The sequence below is a fragment of the Syngnathoides biaculeatus genome, chromosome 4 (genome assembly GCF_019802595.1).
Source record: "Syngnathoides biaculeatus isolate LvHL_M chromosome 4, ASM1980259v1, whole genome shotgun sequence".
In the NCBI taxonomy this organism is placed as follows: Eukaryota; Metazoa; Chordata; class Actinopteri; order Syngnathiformes; family Syngnathidae; genus Syngnathoides; species Syngnathoides biaculeatus.
This window is the reverse complement of record NC_084643.1, coordinates 25,298,904-25,309,676: the sequence shown is the minus strand read 5'-3', so window position 1 is coordinate 25,309,676 and position 10,773 is coordinate 25,298,904. Positions and strand designations below refer to the sequence as shown.

At 41.7% G+C, this 10,773-nt stretch overlaps 1 protein-coding gene across 1 annotated transcript; it reads right to left on the bottom strand.

The window, feature by feature from the left end:
* Positions 1-2,358: 2,358 nt before the first annotated feature.
* LOC133499914 (RILP-like protein 1) lies at positions 2,359-10,181 on the bottom strand. The gene is made up of 8 exons (XM_061818343.1): positions 9,479-10,181; positions 8,242-8,395; positions 6,048-6,166; positions 5,256-5,519; positions 4,819-4,971; positions 3,701-3,876; positions 3,300-3,401; positions 2,359-3,223 (listed from the first exon to the last, which is right to left on the bottom strand). Exons 1-8 carry the CDS (start codon positions 9,752-9,754, stop codon positions 3,130-3,132), a joined length of 1,338 nt encoding a protein of 445 aa, XP_061674327.1. The 5' UTR covers positions 9,755-10,181; the 3' UTR covers positions 2,359-3,129.
* Positions 10,182-10,773: the final 592 nt, after the last annotated feature.

The window sequence follows — 10,773 nt, the reverse complement described above, 5'->3', positions numbered from 1 at the left end:
ACAAATCCCACGAGAGGATTGTCATGGCAGGGGTGACAAAAACCCATATATGTCAAAATCATGTTGTGTGGTGAAAAAAACGGACGGGTCCATTCCGGCTGCCCTTTTTTTTTTTTTTTTTTTTTTTTTTAATTAAAAACATACGAAATCTCGTGCTTTTGGTGTCAGTTAGACTTTTGACAATTGGTTAGAGCATCTGCCTCACAGTTCTGCGGACTGGGGTTCAAATATCGGCCCTGCCTGTGTGGAGTTTGCATGTTCTTCCCGTGCCCGCGGTTTCCTCCGACATCCCAAAAAGATGCATTCATTGGAGTCTCTAAATTGCCCCTAGGTGTGATTGTGAGTGCGATTGTTTATCTCCTTGTGCCCTGCGATTGGCTGGCAACCAGTTCAGGGTGTACCTCACCTCCTGCATGGTGACACCTGGGATAAGCACCAGCACTTCCGCGACCCTTGTGAGGATAAGTGGCTCTGAAAATGGATGGATATGCCCTGAGACTGACCAGCGACCAGTTCAGGGTGTAGTCCCACATTTGTGCAAAGTTAGCTGAGGTGGGCTCCGGCACTTCTGCAACCATTGTGAGGATAAGCGACTAGGGAAATGGAATGGAACGCTGTACATATGGCAATATTTGTGTCTTGTGTGTGTGTGTGTGTGTGTGTGTGGTGTGTGTGTGTGTGTGTGTGTGTAAAGGGGTGGCACTTAGCCTACAACAGTTCCATGGAAGTGTTCCAATTTTCTGCATTTGATTGTTATTATTTATTTATTTATTTTTGTCCGATTCAATAAGCAGCTGAAAGTGTAACAGCAAGTGTGACTCTCCATGACCACATGCAAGGGCATTACAGAACCTTCATTGCTCCATCCATCCCTTTCCTTCGTTGCTTAGGAGTTGCATGTTCTGCGTGCGCTTTTCTCCGGGTATTCTAGTTTCCTCCCACGCCCCAAAACATGGCTGGTAAGTTAAGAATTGAAGGTTCTACAGTGAAGAAAATAAGTATTTGAACACCCTGCTATATTGCAAGTTCTCTCACTTCAGCCCATCATGGAGGGATCTAAAATTTTCATCGTAGGTGCATATCCACTGTGTGAGAGATCATCTAAAAATAAAAATCCAGAAATCCCAATGTACAATTTTTTAACAATTTGTGTGATACAGCTGCAAATAAGTATTTCAACACCTGTCCACTGTGAGAGGGATAATCTTAAAAAGAAAATCCAGAAATCACAATGTATGATTTTTTTTAACAATTTATTTGTGTGATACAGCTGCAAATAAGTATTTAAACACCTGTCTATCAGCTAGAATACTGACCCTCAATGACCTGTTAGTCCGCCTGTAAAAGTCCACCTCCACTCCATGTATTATCATGAATCAGATGCACCTGTGTGAGGTCGTTGCTGCATAAGACACCTGTCCACCCCATACAATCAGTAAGACTCAAAGTTGTACATGGCCAAGACCAGAGAGCTGTCCAAAGACACCAGAGACAAATTGTACAACTGCACACGGCTGGAAAGGGCTACGGAGAAATTGCAGCTTGTTGGAGCAATCATTAGAAAATGGAAGAAGCTAAACATAACGGTCAATCTCAATCGGAGTGGAGCCCCTGCTTAAACCAGCACAGGTCAAGGCCTGTCTTGAGTTTTCCAATGACTATTTGGATGATTCAGAGGTGTCATGGGAGAAAGCTTTGTGGTCAGATGAGACCAAACTGGAAGTTTTTTGGTCATAATTCCACTAACCGTGTTGGGAGGAAGACTAATGATAAGTTCCATCCCAAGAACACCATCCTTACTGTGAAGCATGGGGGTGCTAGCATCATGCTTTGGGGGTGTTTTTCTGCACATGTGACAGAACGACTGAACTTTATTAAGGAGAGGATGACCGCGGCCATGTTTTGTGAGATTTTGGGGAACAACCTCTTTGCCTCAGTCAGAGCATTGAAGATGGGTCATGGCTTGGTCTTTCAACATGACGATGAACCGAAGTACACAGCCAGGAAAACAAAGGAGTGGCTCCGTAAAAAGCATATCAAGGTTCTGCCGTGGCCTAGCCAGTCTCCAGACCTAAACCCAATAGAAAATATTTGGATTTCCGTGTTTCTCAATGACAGTCCAAAAACCTGTCTGATCGAGAGATCATCTGCGTGGAGGAGTGGGCCAAAATCCCTCCTGCAGTATGTGCAAACCTGGTGAACAACTACTGGAAACATTTGACCTCTGTAATTGCAAACAAAGGTTATTGTACCAAATATTAACATTGGTTTTCTCAGGTGTTCAAATACTTATTTGCAGTTGTACAACACAAATACTAATTCTTTAAAAAAAAAAAAATCATACATTGTGATTTCTGGATTTTTGTTTTTAGATTATCTCTCGCACAGTGGATACGCACCTACGATGAAAATTTCAGACCCCTCCATGATATCTAAGTGGGGAACCTGCAATATAACAGCGTGCTGAAATACTTATTTTCTTCACTGTAGATTATTTGTAATTTTCCTGTGAATGTAAATGCGAGTGATTCTTTCTTTTGCCCCACGAGTTCTGGCTTGAAGTCAGCTGAGATGATGCCAGGAATCCCGTTCTTGCCACTTAAATTGCAAAAATGACGAGGTATATCTAGCAGATGAATTGTTGACTAAACCAAGGTTTAGTGCCAATTTTGACATAAATGGGAAGTCAATTGTCGCACTCAGCACATCTTCTGATTCACCAGGCCAACACCCCACAAAGTACTTTCTGGAGATTGACAGAAGACTCAAACTATGTACTGTAGTGCTTTAGCTGTGGTGCTAGTTTGTCTCTATGTTAGTAATTTGTGATCTTCTGTGAAATAGGGATACATTTGAAGGAAGTTTGGAACAAACAGAAATCTGAGGAAAACGATTTCAGTCAAAACAAATATCCAGAAGTAATAGATTAAAATTCCTCATTTTATTGCACTGTTACATTTTTAAATCACTCTTCCTGTAAAACAATAAACATGGAGTTGGCTCACTGTCGTTCTCCAATATAAATATATTTGTAACAAATAGTGTCTTCCGTTTTCCCCAACCATTAGCTAAAAAGTATTGCATAAATCCCAACACTCTAACTTTCTGCGAGTAGCGTAATTGAAAAGGTCATACAAACGAAACAAGGCGTCTGATTGGCAACAACGTCGGGTCGTCCCCGATTAACCCGGCAGCGACCATGGGCATGATAGCTGTGAAGATCCTGGAAATAGAAGCAACGATTCTCAGACGTTCGTACACTGTTTTGGAGGAGATTCGTGTGAATGTGTGACACTCACAGGCGTCGTATTCCAGATTCTGGCTGATCTGAGGAGGCGCTGCACGACGGGGGCGGCGGTGACGTACCGAGGAGGCAGCTGACATCCTCGTCCATGTCCTCGCTGAAGAGTGGGGGGACGTGAAATCTCATTTTCAGTCATTTTGTCGCCACATTGACAAATATTAATCACACGTATGGAAAGCTCTCATCCGGGACTTCAATTTGAGGTGTGGATGGAATTTTGGCAACATTCCAGCAAAATTTGCCAAACTAAAAGTACGCAGAGATTAGATATGCATAGCCCTTGCCACTACCTTGACGTATTCATGAATAATTACTCAAGGTGACTTCAATAGGATTTGCTGCAAAGTGATTTTTGACCAAATAGGGTTGTTGGGGTTTTTTTTGTTCAAAATGTACCTTTTGTAATATGTTAGCTCCTCCTCCAGGAGGAACACTTGAGCCTTAAGTTGGTTTCGCTCCTGCAGGACATCCCGGAACTCCTGCAGGGTAAACTGAGGGGTGTCTGACTCTGATTCTTCCTCCTCCTCCCTCTCCTCCACCGCTGTCGCTACCACCTCCTCCTCCTCCTCCTCCTGCGGATAATACAAAACACAAATATAACAACAAATATTGGGAAAATAATCATAATGAAAACAAACACAAAATAAAAGAAAAACCAAAATGTTAGCAAAAAATGAAAAACATACGCAAAATATAATATTAAAAATGTTAATCGAACATTTGAGAAAGAAAAACAATATCCAACATCTTAGACAAATGATTTGTTACAGTTTTATTAGGGTTGGGCATCGATTTGAGCGATTCCGCTCGCGATTTCAGTTCCTCATTTCAATTCCGGTTCCAAATAATTCTCGATTACTATTTTTTTCTTTGATTGGATCGGAGACTTTTATTTTGAAGCATACGCGCCAGAACTCAGCATTTTGGCAAAAAAAAAAAAAAAAAAGTGCGGTAACTTTCATGTCACACGATACCGGCAAAAGCCAATGTAAAATGAAATGGGATGAAAAAACAAGAAACACTGCGTAAAGCATCGATGCCTTCACATAGACACCGATGAGGCATAAGCATTTTCTCAACTTAAAAAAAAAAAAAATGGTAATGAAAAAAAAGTGGGGAAAAAATGATTTCTGCCAGAAAAAAAACTAGACAGTACAAAATAAATATATTTCCAATTTTAAAAATTGAAAAGTATTACAAAAAATACTAACCGAAAAAAAATAAGAACTCGGGATTTCAACCTTGTGATTACTTAACCCAACAAAATGGTGTTAACAAATCAATATTACACCCTGAACTGGTCATCAACCAATCACAGGGCACATAGCAACAAACCATACATACCTATGGGCAATTTAGAGTCGCCAATTAAACTACCGCGCATTTTGGGGTTGTAGGAGGAAACCGCGTTTGAACCCGGGTCCTCATAACCGTGAGGCAGATGCGCAAATCAATCATTCAGCGTGCTGGATGTCTTTATCATCATTATTATTGTTGTTGTTGTTCTGTCTTACCAGAAGCGATACGGATTTGTCCGTGTCCTGCTGACTTCTGTTCACATCTCCGCGCGCTGAGTTGCAGAGAAAGTTGGAAATGTTTTCCAAATGGTCATGATCTCCGCCGCACTCCACCCACACAGAGTCTGCCTTGACGCCGCATTTGGACGCCTCCACGTGGGACATGGAAGGGAGACAACAAAACATGAGAGGCAGACCGCAGCTGAGGCATTAAGGCTAAAAAAAAAACAACAACCCCAAAACAGGAAACAAAAAGTAGCTAGACTAAGAATATATCAGGAAAAAAACTGAACCCACCCTGCCTGCCTGCACCCAGGTCGGGCAAGTGGACCACTACACCATCAGTGACACTCATTTCTGCATTTTACTTCAAAATGACAACACAAAACCAGAGTGGCTCATTTTTAAATGCAACGAAAACCATTCCAGCTCACCTGCGGAGACCCTTTAGAGGCGGACACGGATGGAAGGCTCTCCTCCATCTTGGCCAGCTCCCTCTCCAGTTCCCACTCCTGCCGCTCCTTCCTTAGGCACCTCAACTCGTGCCGCAGGGCGTCAGTTTGCCGCCGATGGGCCCGAGCCGCCGCCTCCAGCTCGGCCCGCCGCCGCACGGCCTCGGCGCCGTGTGCCTCCATCCTGCCCAGCCTGTGACGGAGATCCTGGTTGATCCGAATCAGACGGTGCTGCTGCATCTGGAGCTGGACACAAAACAACACAGACGGATAGTGAAGAAAAATGTCCGACTTGGATCTTTTCAGGCGTGGCATAGGATCCTGGAAATGAACCGGGTGATCTTAAAAATTGTCGACCAAACCAAATCAGGTGACTGCGGAAATGGAATTGTGAGACTCCCACCCCCCCCTACCAAATTTCACATTGCCAAGTGAGATTTGGTCTAGGGGGGTTGAATTCCCCTCCCCTTGATAATTGAAGGACTCCTGCAAATGAGCCTAAAATTGTCACATAAGACCAAATTGTCTTTTTGGACATAAGTTTGCTGTACTTTTTGCAGGTCTACTTATGTCTATGAAATTAAATGTTTCTATGCGAAACTGGCTCCAAGGACTTATTTTTTAAGAAAAAAGAAAGAAAAAGAAGAACTAGAGACCCATAGGAAATGATTCTTAAATGTCCGCTTCAAGCCAAAATGGCCGTCATCTCTTCATGAGTCTTTTACAGACTTGCTTCTTGAGACATTTTTTTTTTTGGTCTGCAAAGATGCGCACCGCCTCAATGTCTTCATTTTTCAGTGTCAGCTGGTGGTCTTTGGCCCGGATTTCATCCCTCTGCTTCTCCAGCAACTCGTTCAGCCTGGTCATCGCCTGCTTTTCCATCTGCGACGTCCCTGTAAGTAAATACTGTATATTTACAAATAGGACAAGGGGAAATATAACTTTTCCCCGTGTGTGTGTGCGCACAAATGGTAGTATATATAGTTCTTCTCAACACGACAAAAATAGCCCCCTTACTAGTTTGCCCCCACCTCATTTGGCCGCTCCTATTTCAGTGGCAACATGCAAACACAAAATGTCCGTTCCCAGGTGACTACATGTAAAGTAAACGGCGCCCCGTACGCAGGACCTGCCAGAATGTGCGCACTGAAGAACTCTACAATATTTTTGAAACAATTGTATGAATGGTCATTGAGTTATGGCCAGAGAGCTGATAGGTCCTGCTAGTGAGTAGCACTGAGTTCTCCTGTTAGATGCAAAGAGTGTTCACTGAGACATTGTAAATCCTCGCAGCTCGTCAGTACAGAACTAATATTAGTCATTCTTCTCAGAGGGTAGAGAATGTTACACTGTGAGTGGTCATATTGTCTTTCTAAACAGGTAGCTGCAACATTTGTGCTCAGTCCACTGCTCGAAGGGTAGATGCTAATTAGCATGAACACTCTGCATGTAGACTGAAAGCCTAAGCTTTGGTTGCTTTAAACGCACATTTAATTCTCTTTATTTGCCAGTTTATGACAGTAAACCTCCACTGGGAGTGTAAACAAAAAGCTTCAAGCCCCTTTTTTATGTATTGTTCACTGTCTACAAAAGTGCTTCATATTTTGATGTGAGATGAGTTGAGTTCACTGCCACCATACAACACTTATCTTAAACCTGCGCCGAGAAGTTAAAGCAAAAAATCTCCGGATGACGGCTTGTAGCTCCAAAAAAAAAACAAATTATGAGTTGGAACCTCAACGCACTAGTGTATACAGTAAATGTGTATAAGAAACAATAAATACAGTGAAGAAATTAAGTATTTGAACACCCTGCTCTATTCCAAGTTCTCCAACTTAGAAATCATGGAGGGGTCGGAAATTTTCATCGTAGGTGCATGTCCACTGTGAGAAAGATCATCTAAAAACAAAAATCCAGAAATCACAATGTAGAATTTTTTTAACGATTTATTTGTGTGATACAGCTGCAAATAAGTATTTGAACACCTGTCTATCAGCTCAAATTCCGACCATCAAAGACCTGTTAGTCCGCCTTTAAAAGTCCACCTCCACTCCATGAATCAGATGCACCTGTGTGAGGTCGTTAGTTGCATAAAGACACCTGTCCACCCCATACAATCAGTAAGAGTCAAACTTATAACTTGGCCAAGACTAAAGAGGTGTCTTAGAGAGGAGTCATGGGAGAAAGGTTTGTGGTCAGATGAGAACAAATTGAACTTTTTAGTCATAATTCCATGAACCGTGTTTGGATGAAGACATGATGAGTTCCATCCCAAGAACACCATCCTTACTGTGAAGCATGGGGGTGCTAGCATCATGCTTTGGGCGTGTTTTTCTCCACATGGGACAGGACGATTGCACTGTATTAAGGAGAGGATGACCGCGGCCATGTTTTGTGAGATTTTGGGGAACAACCTCTTTGCCTCAGTCAGAGCATTGAAGATGGGTCGTGGCTTGGTCTTTCAACATGACGATGAACCGAAGTACACAGCCAGGAAAACAAAGGAGTGGCTCCGTAAAAAGCATATCAAGGTTCTGGCGTGGCCTAGCCAGTCTCCAGACCTAAACACAATAGAAAATATTTTGTATATATTTGTAAATAACCTGTCTGATCGAGAGAAGATCTGCGTGGAGGAGTGGGCCAAAATCCCTCCTGCAGTGTGTGAAAACCTGGTGAACAACTACAAGAAACATTTGACCTCTATAATTGCAAACAAAGGCTACTGTACCAAATATTAACATTGGTTTTCTCACGTGTTTAAATACTTATAGCTGTATCACACAAATAAATCCTTAAAAAAAAAAATCATACTTTGTGATTTCTGGATTTCTCTTTTTAGATTATCTCTCTCACAGTGGACATGCGCCTACGAAGAAAATTTCAGACCCCTCCATGATTCTAAATGGGAGAACTTGCAATATAGCAGGGTGTTCAAATACTTATTTTCTTGGTCATGCGACCAACCCACCCTCCTCCTGGTGGTGCGGGTCTCGATCCGCGACAGGAACTTGGCTGAGTGCTCGACTGGCAAGCAGTTTTTTGTTCTCCGCCTGCAGCTGAGCAATCTGTGAGAGAAGCTCGTCAACCTCTGTTCTCCACACGTCCTCCACCTCCTCCAACTCCTGCAAAAAAAAAAAAAAAACAGAACAAAACATTATGTCTGTCAAAATGCTGTGTGGTGCACGCCCTCAGTGTGTACAATCAACACTTTACCATACAGGTACCCTGAGAAAACACGACAAGCCATAAAAGCCATATGATCAAAAAAAAAAAAAAAAAAAATCTGAAAAGCTGAAAGGAGACATAAATGTAATAGAAAATAAATTAACATCCCCAGATTTTTTTTAAATATCTGTCATAGTTCATAGATTAAATTGCAAATACTGTACATAGACTAGAAATTGTGGTCCCAAAACACTTTCTTTTAAAAAAAAAAACACTACAACATTAAGTTCATAATGGCTTTTAAAAGACCTGATTTTTTGGGGAGAAATGCACTGGTTGTACACATCAAAGACTCTCCTGAACAACCCAGGCTAAATTTAGGTCACCCTCGACATACAGTTATCTGTCGAGATGTGTTCATTCAGCACACTTCCTTGACACAAATTTCTATTTTTTTTCAACCTCTAGGGATGGTGATAGTCAATTTTACCATCATTGATTGATTACGGCAGAACACAAACCGAAGATATAACAGATTTGAAAAAGCAAGAAAGTCCCTATCCATGGTGTTAAGATATTGTTTTGTCTGCTACAAGAATGATTTTTGAGGCAACAGCAGTGTCAGCATCCAACAGACCAAAACTTCTCAGTCTGAAAAACTATACAGGTATGGTGTAATTTTCTTTCAGTTGACATCATTAACTAATCTTACTTTTTTTGTTAGTCGATTCTCAACTTTGTCAAAAGGAAACTAGTTAGTAAAAAAAAAAAAAAAAAAAAAAAAAAAAAAAGAGGTAAACCATTTTTGTGCACTTTTTTTTTGTCGCAACGGGCACTTCCTACACCCATAACTGATTGTAAACCCCTGGAAGAACAAGCCCGAAGTCCTGAGCTGGTACTTTTTTCTCAAGTTAGAAATGGCATTACTTGAACTTTTATTCAAGCTCTTTGTAGTTGAATAGTCGTTTGTAATTAAAGTATCCGTACGGGTACGTAAATTATGTGTACTTCCACCACCTATATAAAATCTTGGTCGGTACCTGGTGGTGCTTCCTCTCCTGGGCTGTCCTGTCGCTGCGCTCCTGCTGCAGTCGGAGCAACTCCCGCCGCAGCTCGTCGGCCTCCTGGCCGCCGCCGCCGCTCCCCACCAGCGTCTCCAGGAGCTCCAGGACGCGGACCACCTTGGGAACCACGCCGGCCAGCGCTTCGCAGCCAAAGCGCTCGATGGTGCGTTCGAACTCCCGCGCCAGGGCCGCCGCGATGTCGTACACGTCCAACACGGTCAACTCGGAGCAGGGTCTCTCCAGCGCAGACATGATACGTCAACCACGATCAAATAAATAAGAATAAAAATCCCGGACTCTTCGTCTTCCTACACGAAACAGTTTTGTCACATTTTAAAGCGGAAACACGAGTTAAAGAACCTCAAGGAATGCTAGACGGAGAGGAACTCTTTTTTTTTTTTTTTGGTCGAGTTTGTTGACAGGTTCAACTTTAGATGTCGCGTTCAATGTCAACAACAAAGCTCGTGCATATCAAGTTAACGACTCCCCCGCAACGTTAATTTAAACGAGTTAAGCCCAATATACCACTGCGATATGTTAATAAGCAAGCACGCATTATATTTCTGTCCGCGACGACGTCATGAACTGTCTAAATTATAAAACTGAACGGGAGTCGAGATTTTCACAAGAGCTCCTGGAGGTGCCAATTTTCCCCGTCCACGCTGTGCTACCGCGCATGTCAGAATCATATTTCAGCAGCCACGTAAAAGGGACAACAGGGATAAGAAGTCTAGTCCTTGCTTCTGGTTTACTAAACATGAATGCTCTAAATCTTAGACATTCATATTTTAATAATCATAACGTGCAAAACAATGAACCCATGCTCTAGTATTTTGTAAACCATTTTTTAATTACAAAAATAAGTTTTGAATATTGTGGGTTTTTATGTGTATTTTATATTGTGTAGAAACTTTACCATCGCCAGATTGAATTTCACACATTGTGTGGTGATCGTTTGTAGGTATTATGTATTGAAATGTGTAAATTTGGGCAAAAAAAAAACACTAATTAAATTTCACTTAATTCTTTAAATCTGAACAAATCCAAATAAAACAAAACAAGTAAACGTAGCTGTTTTACCCTAACCATTCACACAAGACCTGTAGAGATTAGTTTTTAACTGAACAAAACTTAAAAGGAAAGTTTTGAATATTTTTTTTTTTAACTGTAAAAATGAAAAAAAAAAAAAAACAAAAAAAAAAACGATTTACTTCCACTGAGGCATATTTTTATTTCATTTTAATTGGCCGCACAGTTCTGAGGACCCGGGT